Source organism: Vombatus ursinus, unplaced genomic scaffold (genome assembly GCF_900497805.2).
Source record: "Vombatus ursinus unplaced genomic scaffold, bare-nosed wombat genome assembly UNPS02008685.1, whole genome shotgun sequence".
Classification (NCBI taxonomy): Eukaryota; Metazoa; Chordata; class Mammalia; order Diprotodontia; family Vombatidae; genus Vombatus; species Vombatus ursinus.
Genome location: NW_020948463.1, coordinates 523,727 through 543,851, shown reverse-complemented (window position 1 = coordinate 543,851; position 20,125 = coordinate 523,727). Strand labels below are relative to the sequence as shown.

General features: G+C 35.6%; 1 protein-coding gene across 4 annotated transcripts in view; it reads right to left on the bottom strand.

Moving 5' to 3' along the window:
* Positions 1 to 20,125, bottom strand: part of LOC114034244 (chromodomain-helicase-DNA-binding protein 1-like) — a 118,395-nt gene that overhangs the window by 75,491 nt on the left and 22,779 nt on the right. For all 4 annotated transcript variants that reach the window (XM_027849840.1, XM_027849843.1, XM_027849842.1 and 1 more), the window contains exons 3-8: positions 15,662 to 15,863; positions 14,644 to 14,766; positions 12,300 to 12,367; positions 9,324 to 9,473; positions 8,701 to 8,960; positions 7,370 to 7,595 (exon numbers count right to left, since the gene is read on the bottom strand). In XM_027849840.1, the coding sequence (XP_027705641.1) occupies positions 7,370 to 7,595; positions 8,701 to 8,960; positions 9,324 to 9,473; positions 12,300 to 12,367; positions 14,644 to 14,766; positions 15,662 to 15,863 (1,029 nt within the window). The remainder of the gene's footprint in view (positions 1 to 7,369; positions 7,596 to 8,700; positions 8,961 to 9,323; positions 9,474 to 12,299; positions 12,368 to 14,643; positions 14,767 to 15,661; positions 15,864 to 20,125) is intronic.

Here is a 20,125-nt window from a genome sequence, read left to right as displayed (position 1 = left end):
ATCAAAGTCCACTGTGGAAGATAAAGTAAAAGCTCTATATAATTTAATATCATAGTGCAAAAGTTGACATAGAAGAACTCGGAAAACTATGGTGGAAAATATGACTAAGGATCAAGGAATGAGGTTTATAGACTACTTATATGTCTCATGCTTGTATTTATAAATAAGCAAAGAATCAGAGGGAAGTAGTCATGCTCATTAAAAAAAGAAAAAGAAAAAAATTACAATCACGAGTCAAAAAACAACTTGTTGCTACATACACGTTATTCATTTCTGAATTACCTATACGTAATCGGATCTCCAGGTGGTGAATGGAAACAAAAAGCTGGTAGAAAGTCTTTGCCAGTCATATGTATCTTCAATATCTTTTATACCACATTCACAAGTCAAGTATGTGTATACGTGGACATATATGTGTATGTACACACATATTTGATTAAAAACCATTGTAGAGAATAAGGCATGAAGGAGCTGTGATCTAGCTTGGCGGTACGAGGAATATTCATACTAATAAAATCAAGATTTGATCAAAATATAAAGGTCTATTAAGGACTAAAGTTTCATTAATTTATCTAATTATGCAGATTATTACTGTCTTCCTTGCCTCTAGAAGATCCTCAAATCCAGACCATATACCATTGCCAGATATATCTTAAACAATAGTTCTGATTAGGCCACTGTTCTAAACAAAAAACAGTAACTGGTAATTTCCCAAAATGGTGACAGAAAAGAGTAGCATGGATTAATAGTTGTACTTAGGTGGTTAATCAATACTTAAAAAGACCAGCGGTCCAGCTTGAGTGCCCATGGATGACTGTACCTGGGAGTATGGGATGGTGAAGAAAGGTACAACAGAAGTGAAATTGAAATACATAGGAGAAAAGCCACAAATGAAGTTAGATACAGGTGGTAGTTGAGTTTCTTGGAAGCTAACCTAAATGGATGCAGGATGCAGGAATTAGAAGACATTCATGAAGTCAGAAAAACTGGGAAGAGCAAAGTGATTGACATCAGTTAAGCAGCAGTTTCTGGTTATGCCAATGTGCACATACCACCTCTCCTTCATGTGATCTGGTGTGTTAACTCTGACACTTTGCTTTCTGCAAAGAAGCTTCCATGGGTCTTAGAATTTTAGTTTGGTGAGGCAGTTTTTGCTGATTTTTTTAAAAGGGTTAGTGGAAATCTGGATAGGTTCAGGTTACAACGGATATAAACTGCTGCTTGAGTTTAGTCAAGACAGCCTTTTTCTCTAGCATTCAATGAAATGTGCTTTGGAAACCATCATTATATTTAACACCTAAATGAATTATAAAACCCTAGGAACTGCTCTAGATCCTTGACAGTAGCAGGTATATTCACCACTTCAAGATAGCTTCCATTTATGAAACAATATTTATCTTCTCCAAGAAGTAAACTATGCTCTCTAAACCCATGCAGACTATTTGGGTATACTATTAAGGTATGCTATTAAAGTACACCACATTACCCGGAGGTCCAGCAGGTCTTGAAAAATGTGGTTCAGCTGGGTGTGGTGACATACGCCTGTAATCCCTGCTACTGGGAAGGCTGAGGCTGGTGGACCACTTGAGCTCCGGAGTTCTGAGCTGCAGTAGGGGTAAAGCTGATCAGGAGTCAGCACTAAGTCCAGTATCATTATGGTGAGCCCCCAGGAGCACAGGGACCACCAGGATGCTTTTAAGGAGGGGTGCACCGGCCCAGGTCGGAAACGGAGCAGGTCAAAGCTTCCGTGCCGATCAGCAGTGGGATCAGGCCCCTGAATGGTTGCTGCACTTCCAGCCTGGGCGAGATAGGGAGACCCAGTCTCAAAAAAAAAAAAAAGAAAAGAAAAGAAAAGAAAGAAAGCAAAGAAAAGAAAAGAAAAAGAAAACAAAGGAAAGGAAAAGAAAAGAAAGAAATAGAAAAATGTGGTTCATATATCTCTGGGAAAACACAATTACATTGCATGGCCTCAAAATCATGAGAGCATACAGTTTTGGGCTGCCTTTTTTTTTTTTTTTTAAAGGGTCACAGAGTGAGGAGTGGGAATCCAGATCTGCTATTTAATTAGTATAGGGAATTCATGTTAAACAAACTCCCTCAATAAATCTGATCTGTAACTGTTAAGCAACTAGAATCACAAAAAACTTCTTTGGAAAATTAAGTGACTTTCTGAGCATTAACATAGTCAGAATGAGTCAAAGCAGAGACTTGAACCTAGGTCTTTCAGACTCCAAGACTAGTTTCCATAAACTATGCCACACTCTCATTCTACATTTACTGAAGACTACTTTCCACTCATCCTCTTCCTAAATCCTTATCAGATTATAGGCCCTCAAAGTATCAGCTTGAAAATAAATTAAATTGTGATCATTGGGATAAGACAATAGGAATTAATAATAGAGGTGGTAGTCATATAAGATGACAGTGTTCAGAGGACAAAAGTCATGACAAGAGCATAACATTCTACTACCCCTCCCATATAAACAAGACAAATATTTAGAGTGAGGAGGTCAAATGTCAGATGAAACCTTTGTATAAATCTCCCTTTATGAATTCAGAGGACCTCAGTTTCTGAACCCATAAGGGTTTAGATGTGATCTGCTGGGCGAGAGGCACCTAAGGCTTGATGGATGGTACAGTACAATGGTCAGAGAGGAAGTGGTATTTGTGCCTCTACTGAATTGACAATGCCCTTAAAGTATCAGGATGAAAGTTTTGCATTAACAGGAAAGCTAAAGTTGGCTGGTCACTACATCACCCCAGCTACTTTAGCGTAAGGAGATGTTTTGAACCTCAACTGTTGCCTGAATTATATTAAGCCAGTCATTTGATTTCTAAAAGTAAAGAATCAGAAGAGGTTAGTTAACACCAAGGGATTCACTCCCATGAGTCTGGCCTGCAGAAGTGACTCCTTAATTATATTAATGAGAACCAGCAACATAAGAGTATCTACTGGCTGCAGAGAAATTTGTTTTACTCTTTCACAAGTGCTACACACAGAAATTTCTCAAAGGCAAGTAATCTTTCAGGGCCTGGATATGTAACATGCAATGATGTAGGAACTCAAGTTCCAAGGGCTGGACATATTCCTTAGTTTTTAATGAGTTCACTGACTGGCTTAGTCTTCCTTTCCACATACAGGGTGACTTCAGAATACAAGTTAATGTTCCCTCACACATCCTGGTATCACAGTTCCTCAATCTACTCTATTTTTCTATTATTTTCTATTATTCTATTATCTATTCTTATATGGAGATAGTCATACCTTTACCTTACCATCCCCGCTCCCCTCCCCACTCCAAACAAGCATTCCAATTCCGTGTTCAAGAGCTCTCATTCTCCTTTATCCAATCATAATCTTTTATCTTTCCATCTTTCCCTATGCCTTATTCTTCTTACCCTTCAATCTTACTGTGACTTCAAATCCCTCCATTCTCGAGTACTATCCCAGGCCATTACCGTGCTCTAACTAGTCTCTCTTCCCTTCCCTATGTCCCTTGGTGAACTAGTTCAACTCTGTACATTTATGTGCTGGTGAACAAAGCTAAAGGATGTGTTGATTGGGTCCACTACAAATTTGTTATCTAACCTCAATTTAGCCTTCACTAGGAATGAGACAAATGTTATACCCATCTACTCTCCACAGTGGTGTTCTAAACCTTCTCATTTCTTCTCAAGTATCTCTTCAATCTCCATTGCACACTCACTTGGTAATCTCATCAATCATTCAATTATATTCTCTACCAGATCTTTAATTACAGTACAAGTCTCTCCTAAACTCTAGTACCACATGACCTAACTACATTTTGGATCTCTCAAATTCGGTGTCCTATAGCTATCCCAAAACCAGAAAGTCCCACACAGTCACTACCTTTCCATTAATCTTATCTTCCAAACATCCTTATTACTTATTGTCAAGGATACCACCATTCTTCCATTCACCCAGGTTTGGGACCACCATCTTGAACTTCCCTCTCTTACTCAACTGACATGATCACTTTTGCCAATTCTTGTGATTTGTTTCCCTAAAACATCTCTAAAATACATCTTCTCTCTGTTTACACAGCCACTACCCTCATTCAGACCCTCATTACCTCTTGCCTGGATTACTGCAATAGCTTTCTAATTTTACTTCCTGACTCAAGTCTCTCCCCATCCTAACACAAATGCTAAGGCTATTCACCCCAAAGTATAGATATGACTATGTCACAAACATTCTACTCCTTGATCTCACTCAGTGAACTCCCATGGCTCCCTGTCTACTCTAGGATCAAATATAAATTTCTCTCTTTAGAATTAAAACCTCCTCAGAAATTTTTCTCTTCCTACCTTTCCAGTCTTATCACACTTTATTACCCTCCAAAACCTCTATGGTTCAGCCATAATCGCTTACTTGTTGCTCTTCACATCTTGGGGAATTTGCACTGATTGTCCCCTGTGTTTGGAATGCTCTTCTTCTTAGAATTCCTGGCTTTCTTAAAATTTAAGTGACACCTCAGGCCTTTCCTAGTCTATCCAGCTGCTAGTACTCTTCTTTCTAAGGCTATTTATTTTCCATCTAATCTGTAATCATCGAGTTTGTACCAATTTAGGTATAATTTATCACATGGTTTTTTTTTCTTTGTATAACCAACGCTTAGCATAGTGTTAGAACACAGTAAGCATTTAATAAATGCTTACTGATTGATTTGTGGCCCTAAGAAAGGTCTATTTGAGGACCTCTGCCAATGGATTTTACTCATTTCCCTACTATCTACAGAACCAAGATATATATTGAAATAGTTAGCTGAGATGTGTCCATACAGTTCAAAGTACAGAAATAACACTTTTGTAACATATTAGAACCAATTGCCTGGGGTGAACCATGACTAGGCCTGAGATTCATTGTCTCCTGGAATGTCTGGTGGCCCTGCGGCAAGAGGCCATGGAGCAGACCACGAATTGGGTCAATGTAACTGGAACAAAGGCAGCAGATTCCTGAGACAAGCCTCAACCTGGGTAAATTGATGAATGAGAACTACTAGGGTGTCAATTAAGTTGTGAGGACTAATTCTTAACAGATAGCATGAGCCAAGAACTTTTAAGAAATTCTCAGTAAGGATGGGCTAACTCTGAAAGGAATTCTGAGCCAGGGCATTAAAGAAATATTTTTCTCTCCTTCCCATTACCATGCCCAATAGGTATAGGTGATAGATCTTTTGGCTAGCACCATTCCATAAGAAGACAGTCTACAAAAGATGCCTCCATTTCCTCTCCTCTCACTCTCTCCTTAACTTTCTATAGCCTAGCTTCTGACCACATCATTCAACTGAAACTGCTTTCTCCAAAGTTAGTAGTGATCTCCTAATTACCAAACCTAACATTTCTTTTTTTTTTCCTCTCAATTCTCACCCTTCTTGACCTCCCTGCTTTGACATTGTGATTCACCCTCTTTTCCTTAATATTCTTTTTTTTGTAGATTTCCAATAACAATACTCTCTCCTGATTTTCCTGCTACCTCTGACTGCTCCTTAGTATTATTTGCTGGATCTTCACCCAGGTGAAGCTAGTCTGCTCTTTGCTGAGTCCTCTTTTTTCTTCTATACTGTTTCCATTGGTGATTTCATCAGTTTCCATGGAATCAATTATAATCTCTATGGTGATAATTGTTGAATCAACTTATCCAGCTGTAACACCTCCACTGACCTCTATTCTTCAATTCATTGTTCAATAGAGTGTCTCTCTTTTTTTTTTTTTTCCCTCTCCCACCCTCATGTTGCTAAGGCCTGTTGGTTTTACCTTTGCAGCATCTTTTACATATTCCCCTTTCTCTCCTACGCTGCCACCCCCATGCCTGGACTACTGGTCCTCACACCTGTTGGTTGGTCTACTTGCTACAAGTCTCTCCCTCCTCCGGTCCATCCTTCACTCAGTTATCAAAGTGATCTTCTTAAAGTGAAGGGTTGACCATGTCATATGCCCTACTCAACAAACTCCAATGGATTCATATCACCTACAAGATCAAATATAAATCTTCTGACATTCTAAACCCTTCATAACCAGCTCCCTCCTTTCTCAGCTTTCTAGTCATCTTACACTTTACACCCCTTCACAGACTCATCACCATTCCACCTTTTGACTCCAGTAATTTTTACTGGCTGTCCCCCATGTAATGCTCTCTCCTCTCATTTCCACCTCTTGACTTCCCTGGCTTCCTTGAAGCCCTTGCTACAACCTTACCTACTACAGGAAATCTTTTCAATCCCTCTTAACTTTAGTACCTTCTTTTGGCTGCTTATTTCTAATTTATCCTGTGCATATCTTCATTTGTACATAGTTATTTCAGTCAGTCAGTCAGCATTTATTAAGTGCTTACTATGTGCCAGGCATGCTAAGCTCCGGCCATTAGATTGTGAATTCTTTCTACATAGGGATTTTGACCTTTCTTTGTATAACAGTACCTGGCACACAATAGGTGCTTAAACAATATTTATGGAAGGACTGACTAACTAGAAGTTTCCATTCACTAAAAGGTCATAGAAGGCCTGCCTGAGTTCCTGAATGAAAGCTTACTGGCACTGAAGAGATTTAAGTAGATCCTGGTTCATCACTTATGAGAAATGTTGTTGAAGGGATTCTTTTTGGTAATGGGCTCCAGGGGTGGGGAACCTGTGGCCTAGAGGCCACAAGTGGCCCTCTAAGTCCTCAAGTGCAGCCCTCTGACTGAATCCAAACTTCACAGAACAAACCCCCTTAATGAAAGGATTTGTTCTGTAAAACTTAGACTCAAAGGGCCGTAACCTGAGGACATGTGGCCTCAAGGCCACAGGTTCCCCATCCCTAGGGACATTCAATAGGGGATCTCTAAAGACTTTTCTAATTCTGACGCTCTTTGAACTGGTTATTCCTGGTTAAATACAAGGTCACCTAGTAGATGGCAGATTCCAACAACTGTGAAACTACAAAAGCAAAGTTGACACAGTCTGTCCACAACTCCTGTTCATGTATGTTCACAATTTTCTCTTAGCCACAATCCTAAGAAATTTAGTACACTGACTTGAAACTTTTCAAGTGGCCTTATTACATTGATCAAGAGTGATTGAGTGGTTTCTACCTGCTTCCATATTCATTTATATTACTCTTATAGGAAAGAGGTCACATCCTAGTTTCAAGAATGTTAGCTTAATGGTATCTCTTTCTACATGGAATTAATTGCACTACCTTCATTTCCTTTACTATTCAATTCACTTTATAAATAATAATAAGCCAACAATAATATATTTTGAGGTAACATAACATTTGATTATTTTTCATCTACAATTTTTATCAAGAACACTTAGTATTATAAATGTGATTTGTACATTTAAATAAGATTAGAAAGCATACTCACCATCGTTTGGTTTCCTGATCTTTCTTCTTATAATTGTCCAATTTTTTCATTCCTTTCACATTCTGCTGTTTTAAGGTTTCTTCAGTCTCCCAAGTGTTATGGATATGGGACCATCCTTTCCATTTAATTAAATACTGGATCTCTCCTGGTTCCTTAGTTTTTTCATATCCAGCATTGGGGTCACCATCTGCTTCAACTGCATAGATGGTTGTAGTAGCACCAGTTGCTGAAAACAAAAATAAAGTTAGTTCCCCTATTATTTTTACCGTGTTACAAAATATACTGTTACCCATACATACATACATACATACATACATACATATATATATATATATGTATATATATGTAAGTACATGTGCATATGTACTCATGAGTACATAACAACAAAAGGGCTAAGCAAACCTCTCATGGTTTAAGGAAGCTGTTTTGGACTCAAATTAAGAATTCAGTCAAGAATTTATTTTAAAAATTTTACTTCCATTTTTAAAAAATGTCTGTTTAAATAAGTGAGTAGAGCAATTACATCAATAACATAGAATCAAAATAAATGATATAAACTCAACCTCTGCAAATAATTTTTAAACTTTTGTAGTATAGATATTTACATCAAGATGATATGGACATTTATAAGTATGCAACAAATTACGTGTATCAAAAGATTACTTCCATTTTCCACAGATCAACTACAATGTGACTTTTCAGTGATTATTCAACTTTTCAGGCCATTTCAAATGACAGTCACAGAATCTCACAAAGTCCAAATCACAATTAAAAAAAGTTTCTCAACTTAACTTATAAATAACTGAACAGCACTTCTAGAGTGCTGCTTCAAAGTATCTGAACTCTTACTTTTTTTTTTGCTTTTAATATCAACAAAAGAGAAGCGTTAAAGCTATATCTCAAGATAAAAATAATACTGATATCTTACATTTGCACAGTGCAAAATAACAATAAACCAAATCTCAGAAAAATTCAGGTGAAAGAAATCTCGATGTTGAAATTACCATTACCTTCCTGATAGCATTTTGTAACTACGAGAAACTCAAACAACTTCATAATTTTAAAACTTTTAATTAATCTCAACATATGAGGTAAAGTGTATAATAATATTCTTTTTTACAGAAAATACTCAATAAAATTAAGTACTTTCCTTACGCAAACAGCAAACCATTAAATAATTAAGGACAGGAAGATATTTATCAATGTGTTTTCAACTACAGAATGGGAATATAGTGAATTATTCAATGGAGTAAAATTATATCCAACAAAACAAGATTTGAATTGTTCCTCCTTATAGTCTGTGCTAAAGTTGAGTAAATAAATAAAAATACCTCCTTTTCTTCCAATCCTACTGTCCATAAACCTTTCTATTGTCTCAAATTCATCTTCTTCAGGTTGAGGAACATCTTCTCCACAAACTTCCAACAAATCATCTGAATCTGTTTTCATTTCTTCATCTTCCTTATAACTAACATTGACAGTTGCCTGGCGACGAGAACCTCTTTTATCATAATCATCATCATCATCTTCAGATGAATCAATCTGTCTCTTCTTCTGTCCAGAGATCTTCTTTCCATTTTTTGCTTTAGTTCTATGAAAGGAAAAATAAAATGCTTTAAACATATTTTGAAGGACTGTCGAACAGTGGTTCAATTGAAAGGCAGAACAGAAGAACAAGGGCAGGACTTAGAATCAATTTGGTTCAAAATGTCTCTGACACATACTTGCTAGATGACCATGCAACTAAGACAGTTAAAGGAGCTGATAAATTTCCCCCATTGGAGAGTTTCCACATTAGAGTTCCCCAAAACAATGAAATCAAAGATCCACACCTTCCCCCAACGCAAAAAAAGGCTTAACACTAAGTGTAAAATATCTATGTACAAAGGAATTACTACCCATGACCATTGAAGATTTTTAATATGATATCAAATTAAAGAATATTGATTTTTACCTGATTTGAGGTTTCCTGCTTTTGACTTTATTTTTTGGCTCATAGTCAGATTCACTTTCATCACAACTGCTTTTTTCTCTTTCTTCTTCTGATTCAGAATCTGAACCCGTCTGGGAGGGAGATCCTGACCCTGACATCTGCCAATCTTCACTGCATACATTAAAGAAATAACCAGTGTTAGTGTCCAGATTTTTAAATGACCATATGTATATTAGTATCTGGTATAAACTATACTTGAGTTACTTAAATATATTTTCTGTATTTCAATGAATCTTATAATGAAACTTTTTAAAAATGAAACATAAAAATAAGATACAAAATCTATAAAATTAGCCAAACAACAAGTAGGCTGATATGTAAAACGCCACTATTTCTAAACTAACTCAGTATTAGAAATATCTTTCATCCAAAAATTCCAACATTCAATTTAATTCTGCCAACATCTGTTAAACTATTACTTTATGCAAGGCACTGAAGATATAAAACCAGACATAATATAAACCCTATTTCTCAAAGAGCATGCAACGTAAGTTCCTGTAGATAATATTTCCTTCTGAACTTCCCAAATAATTTTACATTGAAGCTAAGTTATATATCAATCATTCTTTTTTTTTTATTTACTAACCTAAGGACACATTTTGATTTTCTTACCTATGAACACAATATATGTAATATAGAAGATTACTATGTGTGTCTTTTATTTTTCTAATTTAATTTGGAATTTGAATATTTTGGGTTTGGTGCCCAATTTGGCATTTTAATGATGACATAAGCTAGATTTAAAGTTAATATGTGCTAATGCTGCTTTAGAGAGTAAAACATATATCTAATAAATATAGAGGTATAAAGGCTTTAAAAAAAAAATCAGTGAAATATGTCTATCAAGATAATGGTGGTTCTACTCAATTCTAGAAAGTGCCCTGATTACTGTATCTCAAGTCCCTTTTTTAACTGCATTTACCAGTTATCTCCCCTAATAAGTGAATGACATATTAAGGTATCTTGGAAATGATCTTTAGGTTAACTCTGATACCACTCAACACATATACTACTTTCAACTTGTATTAGCATAGAAAAAAGGTACCATTTGTCAATAACTATTCACCTTCTTTTCCCCTAACATTTTCTCTGTAGTTACTCTTCATATCATTTTCTCAAGTAAACCATTAAGAAACTCACTTAGGAATGAAGCATATCACTACATTTTTTTTCCCTAAAAAATAGCTGAACCCTAAGTTCTCTTCTAGATCTGAGTATTATGATTAACAAACTGAAATATGAAATTTATATGCCTCTTCATATACATTTGTGAACATGCTATGCTGTGTGCTACAATACCTTTAAATGCTAGTAATTTTCTTAACAAGTTGGGCATAGTTTTTCACATGAAAATAAACTGTCAATATTTTTTGAAGGAAAGGGAAAAGGAGAACGTAAAGGAATAAGCATTTAGTACTTACTGTGTTCCAGGCACTACATTAAGCACTTTACAAATATTTTCTTATTTGAGACTCACAACAACCCTAAGAGGTAGATGTTGTTATTATCCCCATTTCAGAGTTGAAAAAACTAAAGTAAACAGATTAACTGACTTGCCTGAGATCACACGGCTTTATAAGTGTCTGAGGCTGCACTTGAACCCAGGTCTTCCTGATTCCAGGCCCAGCACTCTATCTATTGAATTACCTACCTGTCCCATCTAGCGGAAAAAGTCAGTAAGCTCTTTAGTCACAGGTGTAATGAAGTAACAAAAACAAGACTCACTGATATTACTACTTTCCACTGATAGGCCAAAAGTGTGTTTTGTAAGAAAAAAGAAAGGAAGACAGAAAAAAGAGCTATATAAAGAAGCAAATACAGTAATACGTGGCAGACTATTAAAAATAAATGCTTAAATAACACTCTTTAAATTGCAAGCCATTTAACTATTCTAGAGCTTTTTGCTTTTAACTCATAGTTAGTAGCTTTGGAAAACATAATGCTGTGTAAGTGGGACAACTTAAAATAAGTACACCATTGTATTTCAAAGGCTATTCAAATGACCACCAGGTCCCAACAGGCTGAAGTTACAATATAGCTCCATTTCCTCCACAGATAAGCTGAGCAATCAGGACGTTAATGACTTGAAATGCCCTTATTACCTTTATGAAGCAGTATGGTGTAGTGAAAAGAGATGCTGGTGTACATAATAGTATCTGAAGGACTTTCATGTGGAAAAGAATGTTAGATTTCTTAAGATTAGACTTGCTCTGCTTTGCCCCAGAGGTTAAAATCAGGAACAAAAAGCAGAAGTTCTTTACTTAAGCAAATTTAGGCTTGATACAAGGAAAAACTTTCTAATGTTTAGAGCTAGCCCAAGATAAATAGGTAGTGGGATCCTTTTCACTGAAAGTCTTCAAGCAAAGATTTGATGAAAACTTCCTGGCTCTTGTTCAGGTATAAGTTACACTACATGGCCCTGGAAGTTTCTTCCAATTTTATTATTCAATATAAATAAATTTCCATTATTATTATTGTTGTCATATGGTTGAGCAATATTTCTTAAACTGTAAGTAGAGACTCACATAAGGTTGTGAGGAAGTTCTGAAGGGGTTCCAGAGATCAGGAAGTTAGTTATCTAAACAGATGAACAGAAAGGAGTAAACCTTCATGTCATCTAAATAACACTCATTTCCCTCTAGTTGTTAAGATTCCTAGTATAGCATGCCAAAAAATGAATACGTAACTTTTATTAGTTTGAAGTGGGTGGTGGTGGTATGAAATAGAGCTGCAGAAACCCTCAGAAGTAGTCATGTGAGAAAAAAATATAAGAACTAATAATTGCTTAAACTAACTTAATAATTGCCAATATGAATCAAAGGCTATTTCTGACTTCTACACACACACACACACACACACACACACACACACACACACTCCTCGTGTGTGACATTAGTAAAGTTGAATATAGTTATGTCGATTAAAAAGACATCCTACTCTTTATGTTTTTTCCTCTTGACCTCACTGGATGACTCATCTTCAGAATCTTCACTGCTAGAAGAATCCTACAAAGAGAAAAATAAGTATTACAGCATAAAATTAGTATCATGAGGTTAATTTCTAATGGTAATTCTAAATGTCTAATGGTAGAAATTTTAAAAGTGATGACAGATTCCTGAATTAAAGTTTAATATGTTGTAGGTGGTAATACATGTAAAATAGTCATGAAATTATCATTTTAAATAATGTTTGAATCTCTACATCACATTTCAGGGAACGGGTTTTTTTTTTTTCTTTTTCTCTGTATTACTTTATTCCCCTCAAAAAACAGCAGTAGAACGATTTCCTTTTTTATTGACTAAAGTAATTTTAAAAATTTAAACTATCAGTTCAAGTAAGTAGCAAAATAAGGCATATAATTTTAGTTTTCCATACCAAAGTATAACCTTGTTAAAACTATTGGTGGTCCTCCTTTTGGCCACTTGCTACTAGTAATATATTCATGGTTGAGGATCCCATGTATGAACAAGCCAAACACCCAACACTACTTTTTTCTCCCCCATAAGAGTTCACCAACTCCATACTACCAAAAATCTTCATATAAAACCTTTAAAATTAGGTTAAATAGTTTAACAATTGGCTGCTGCATCTTGGTCAGTCCCTTATCTTTCTTCTAAGCTAATCTGAATTTTAAAATATCAGCTATACAGGGTGAGGAAAATACTTAAACATAAAAATATGGCCTTCAGTAATTCGGATCATTTAAATGATTTTTCTCTCTACTCCAGTGATAAAAAGAATTTCTAAAAGATGTTAGCTCAGTTCTGTCTGTCAAATTTTAATTTAGCAAACTGTTCAAAGAATCGCATTAAAATATAAAATGATGGACCTGATTTTCTAGTGAAAAGAGAGTAAACACTTTTTGATGTCTGATAACTTTCCTGACATAAGATAATTACTTAATTAACAATTTTAATTTAATACTTGGCTCCCATTGTTATAAAAGAATTAGTGTACCTCTATCAAGTGAGCTATTCTTTAAAACTAAACCTAATAAAAACCAAAATAGATTATATAATATGTATGTATCTGTATAGATGTATATGCGTGTGTATACACATATAAAAATTTGTAGGCATTTTGAGGGAAGGAGGGTGGTTTAAAGTAATTCTTCTAAAAACTGAGCATTGAATTCCAAAAGTGATAAACAGAAAACAAGCATTCTTATACATCCTTTGGATTTCAATCATGCTGATTAAAAAAAAAAATGAATTGCCATTATAGGTATGTTTAATAAAACCAAGATGAGAACTTGGGCTTGTATGAAATCAATCAAATGAGAAATTCAAAAATTTTCAAATGAAATACAAACTACTTAGTTATCAAAAAGGTACAATTTTCAAGAAATGTACAGGTGTACTACTAGTTTTAAAGATGAAAGTTAAATTGGTTTGCAAGAATCTTTTTGTTTTTACTCTCTATTCTACTTTAGAGAAGAAGTTTGTGGTTTAAATGCTTATCTCAATTTTCTGAAATAACTGAAATGGTACCTGGAATTCCACTTCCTTATGAATTCCCAAATGAAGGTACAGAATTGATAACTTACACATGTTAAGCCATAGTCAATTCAATTTTACAAATGAAGTGAATTGTAAATGAGAATATACTATAGTTAAATTTTTTTAGCATTCCTTGTATGCTAGCAACCAAATAAGCTTTATATAAGGAAGCAGCATGTATGTGAAATCCTAAAACTTGCACTGCATTGCTAAAGTTTCTATTCTTTTTATTGCTTAAATTTAATATATTATACTTGATCATAGGATCACTGATTTAAAGTTGAAGGGACTTTAGAGATTCATCTATTCTAGCTTCTTCATGTCATTAATGAGAAAATTGAGGTCCAGTGAGATTAAATGATTTTGCCAAAGGTCAGTCACATAGTCAAATCAGGGCCCCCTTACTCCATATATGGCATTTCTTTAAGAGTACCAAGATGCTTCAAAAATTGGGTTCAGTATTTAATGAAGGAATCAGATTTCCAAAAATGTTCATTCTGTTTTTCAAATGTAGTCAAGGTTCAGAAAGCTACATCACCACTTTGATAGCAAATCAATGCTGTCCTGAGTGTGTTCTGTGAGTCATTGTCCAGGTTCTTTGAATTTAAATTCAAAAAAGTATATAAATTATCCTAGAGCAAAACATATGACCAATATTTTTTTGAAGGGCAGTCATTTCCCCTAACTAGTCTTTTAAAATATATATATTTTCTTAAGAGTTTGACTGATCTACAAAACACCATGTCAGTCAAATTAAAAAATACTGTCTCATAAAAGTTCACCTCTTCTGATCCACTATTGGAGGAAGTTTGTTGTTGCTGCTGCTGCTGCTGCTGCTGCTGCTGCTGCTTTCTAAGCATTGCAGATCTTTGGACAGCCAGAATACTAGGATTTGATTTCCAAAACTAAAAAGAGAAAAAAATAGTAAATAGAAAAGTATAAAAGGTTTGCATAATTGACAATCAGTTAAATCTATATAAAAAGCAGGGGAATGAGTACAAACATTTTCATTCATAGAATTCACTGCTCTAAATACTTAGATTATTTCAAAACATGAACATAATAGGTATAGTACAGTTTATCAAACTGCACTACAATTGTAGAAACACGCTTAAACTTTTAGTAGTATTTGCAAAAATACTAACAGTATGTTAACTTTCAAAAAAAAGAAATCATTATACACAGAAATGATGTATTACCAAGAAATACATTAGATATAACATGTTATATCTAATATATCTGATATGTTAAACTGATATAATGCTATTTAATATGAAACATCTAAACATTTTAGTATGGCAGCTTATTTTGATCAAAAAGCTTTATACCAAGTATGTCTAGAGGAACTGAGTTTGCTTAGATTTTCCTGCTATTGATAGAGATTAAAGAATCTAAATATAGAAACAGAATAATTTTGAAGCAGATGAATTAGATGACGTTATAAAATATTTTCTAACCATTATTCAATAAGAACTAATTAATGAACAGAGTTTCAGAAGAAAAGGGACAGTTTTGCTTCTGAAATATGCAAGATCTGTGTTCCCATATTTGCAATGCACGGATTAAGGTGCTTTATTTTAGCCACCTGCCATTTTTTTGCTGCCAAAAATAATTCCTAAATACGTAGGCAAAATATCTGCGGAAGGGTTAAGAGTTAAATGAAAATTTAGTATTTTTAAAATATTATGTATTTTTAAAAATCCTTTAAAATGTCTAAAATGTCTTAAAAATGTTTAAAAATGAACTAAGGAAAAAATGCAATAATATAAGACACATACATTAGAATGTTTTGTTTTTTACCTCAGAGCTATCAACTTTTGGTGGTTTTGATTGTACTTTCTTTTCTCTAGAAGTATCTGACTCAGAATCAGAGTGACTGCCTGAGTCAGACCCGGAATCAGAATCACTGCTGCCTGACTGACTGCTGCTCCCATCACTACTGCTTCCAGAGCTTGATCCAGAACCAGATCCAGAAGCTGATCCAGAATCATCATCCGACTGGCTGTAATTTTAAATAGTTTCTATTAATTTTAAACCATTCACCAGGAACACAATTCAATCTTTCTTGAAATGATAACTTGTTGAACAAACATTTCCTCCAACACCACAATCTCATTTTCACAAAGGATTGCTCTTAGGCTACAGACTGGGGAACTGAAGCAGAGTAATTAAATAATTTGCCCAGGATCACAATCTGTTCATCTACTAATGACCCTCACTGGCAACTTGGAAAAAACTCAAACAGCTTAATAATAATGCTAATATTTCAAGAATCTATTATTTCATCTTTCAACCATATTGGTTGTTTTTCTTTATAGTGTTTTTGCTATTATTAAATTGTTCTCCTAGTTCTATTCACTTAACCCTACATCAATTTATACAAGTCTTCCCAGGTTTTTCTAAAATCATTCCTTTTATCATTGCAGTAACCTTCCATTACATTTATATATCAAAATTCATTCATCCATTTCCTAATTGGTGACAACCCCTTTAGTTTCTAGTTCATTGCTATAACTATTTTTAAAACATATTTAATTAAGTCTCTGGAATATAGGCTTAGTAGTAGTTTCACTGGATCAAAGAGCATGCATGGTTCTGTGACTTTTTGGAGTCTGGTTCTGAACTGCTTTCCAGAATGCTTGGACCGATTTCCAGCTCCAACATCAATGGAATGCATCAATGGCCTATGTTCTGACAACCCTGTCAACACCTATCATTTTCATTTTTTTGTCAACTCTGACAATCTAATGGGTGTGAAGTGGAACCTCTGAGTTTCTGAATTTCTCTAGAGAAATTTGCATTTCTCTAATTTTGAGTGATTTGGAGCATCTTTTATTTGGTTTAATTTCAAGGAAGGAAGTTAGGAAGGAAGGAAAGAAGGGAGGGAGGGAGGGAAGGAGGGAGGAAGGAAACAAGCATTTATTAACTGCCTACTATGTGCCAAGAATTCTGCTAAGTGTTTTATAAATATTATCTCATTTGATCCTCATAACAACTCTGGGAGGTAGGTGCTATTAATATTCCCATGTTACAGTTGAGGAAATTGAGGTAGATAGAACGGACTTGCCCAGGGTCACAAAAGTAGTAAGTGTCAGAGGCCTAATCTGAACTGTTTTAGCCACAGTATCACCTAGCTACCATAAGGTTTCTTCCTTTGAAAACTGATAGGCAAGGCAGTTAGTTGCCAAGATGCAACACAATTTTCAAGTCTCCACTAGTAATATATGTAATTATCACAAAATGTGGATATTATTCTATAAAAATAAATTGTTGCCTCTCTAATGCATCCTTCACATAGATGTGAAAGTGAAAGGCTCAAATATTACCATGCAAATCCCATATCCAATCAATTCTGCTTCCTATTATCTAGAGCAGGGCTTTTAAAACTTTTTCACTCATGACCTTCAGTGCTTCTTAAACTGTGGGTCCCATAGAGCAGAGGTGGCAAACTCTTGACCCACTCAAAACTCCAGAGTGCAGTTAGAACCAAATTAAAATATAATTAGGAAATGTCAAACAAAATAAATATAAACAAAATACAACACAGATGTTAACTTGTATTTTTCTAAATCTATATGGATCCCATAGGGATCCTTTTTCTATTTGAGTTTGACATCACTGATCTACAGGATCAAATACAAACAATTCTGTTGGATACTTAAAACCCTCCAAAACCTCATTCAAAATTCTCATTCCATCCATCTATATGTCTAACCTTATTACAAATTATTCCTCTTCAAGCATTAGGGAAAACCTCATAACCAGAAGAATCCCCTTCCTGATCCAGAATTGTCTACTTTCTCCTAATGACAAATACCAATCACTAGACCAAGAGAGGGAAGTAGGAGGAATTACAGGAAAAGAAAAGAAAAGAAAAGAAAAGAAAAGAAAAGAAAAGAAAAGAAAAGGAAAGAAGAAAAAAGTCCTCAAGCTGTGGCTGACCCTATCATTCTGGCTTACCATTCTGTCAGGTGGGGGGAGGGGAGGAGGCGAAGAGAAATGTCAGGTACGCCAGGCCATCCTGACTCAGAAAATGCTGATTCTAGGTTTTAAGAGAGCACCCTAATTCTAACCCCTAGAACTCTCAGTTGTCATTCTTGAAGGAGGCAAGTGCCAGAAATGTCATCCTAAAGAGCAAGAACTCAGAACTGTCCCTGGCAGAAATCACTAGTCCCTATATTCTCTGAGACAGGGACAAACAGTTCACAATGCAAACAGAAGATCTCTCAGTCTCACTCATCACATGTCAGTGAATAGTACACATGAAATATCACAAAGTATACACCATGGAAAGTCCATTTCCTTTGAAAATCTTTCTCTGCTTCTTCACCCAGTTCACATAACTAATTCAGGTCTCACCTCTTAAATAGGCTACAGATTGAGCTGAACTCATTTTAGGCCAATGTTCTGCACTGACAGGATGCTATATGGCTTCTAGACCAGAAGAGCCTAGTAAGACTTTGGAGGGGCCTGGGAAACTCAACACTGTAGCTCCTCTCAACAGAGCCTCCACAAATGGAACCCCAAATTTCCAGGACCCGGGGAGGCTAAAGCTCATCAGTTTTAGAAGCAAATGATGCAATGAGATACAATGTCTGGGCAGACTAAGATATGAATTGGGCTAGATGACCACTGAGTTATCTTCTAACTCTGAAATTTTATGATTCTGTGTTCTTGCACTTAAGGACAACAAGACTTTTAGAATATAAGTTGCTGCTCAATAGTTATCAGTCATACAGGGCTCTTTGCACCCCAAAGATACTGCAATGGTTTGCCATTTTCTTCTCCAGCTCATTTTACAGATGAGGAAGCTGAGGCAAACAGGGTTAAGTTACTTGTCCAAGGTCACACAGCTAGTAAGTGGCCAAATTTGAATTCAGGAAGGAGTCTTCCTGACTCCAGGCCCAGTACTCTATCCACTGTACCACCTAGTTGCCCTTGTAGAATATAAACTTGCTTGCAAATTTCCTCTACAATATACTTAACAGGTGGTCATCCAGCCTTTGCTTGCAGACCTCCAAAGAGTGAGAACCTACTACTTCTGACAGCAGTCCATTCTACTCTCAAATAGCTCCAATCATTAGGAAATCTTAACTTATTGTTAAACCTAAATTACCCTCATTGCAGCTTCTACCCACTGCCCACCAGGTTCATAAAGAATAAGTCTAATCTCACTTCTACATGTCAGCCCTTAAATTCCTGTCATGTTCCCTAAGTATTCTCTTCTCTAAGATAAATATATCCAGTTCTCTCAATCAAACCACATAGCATGATTTTGAGGTCCTTCACCATTTGACATCACCCACTACCTACTGAACACTTCAAAGTGGATGCCCCTGAGACATTGTCAACTCAACATATACAAAACTGAACCCATTACCTTTCCCTCTAACCCTTCTTTTCTTCCAAAAATCCCTAATTCTGTTGAAGGCATTTCCATCTTTCCAGTCTCCCAAGCTCATAACCTCAGCATTACCTTGGACTCCTCACTCTCCAGTTCACATAGTCAGATGCCAGATCTTTCTATTTCTGCCTTCATATCTCTCATGTCTGAACCTTTCCCTCCACTCACACACCTATGACCTTATTACATATTATTGCAACAGCTTCCAAAATGGTCTCTCTGTCTCAAATCTTTCCCTATTCTAGTCCATTCTACATACTGCAGCCCAAGTAATTTAAATGCAGATCTAACCATGTGATTCCTCTACTTAATCATCTCTAATGGCTTCCCATTGCTTCTAAGATAAAATATAAAGTGCTCTATTTAGATTTTAAAGCCCTATACAATCCAGCCCCAACCTGACTTTCCAGCCTCACTGGACGTTACTCCTGTTCCACACTTTATGATCCAGTCAAGCTTACTTTCATACACATGACACTATCTCCCATTTGTGTGTCTTTTTGTACTGGCTGTCTTCAGTGCCTGAAATGCACTCTCTTTACCTCTGCCTCATAAAGTCCCTCTCCTTTTAGAAACAGCTCATGCACTATCTTCTTGACAAAGCTTTTTCCTATTCACTCCAACTGCTAGCTCCCTTCACTCCCTCCTATTTTGTATTTAATATTACTTTGCAGATTTGTATTTACTAACTTTGTATCTAGATATTTTATTCTGTATGAACCTAAGGGGCAAAACTGGAATCGATTGGCAGAAGCTCCAAAGAGGAAATTTAGGTTTACTCTAAATTACACTTCCTAAAAATGAGAATTTCTCCCTCACTGAAGATCTACAAGCAAAGGCTGACCACCTGTTTTGCATGT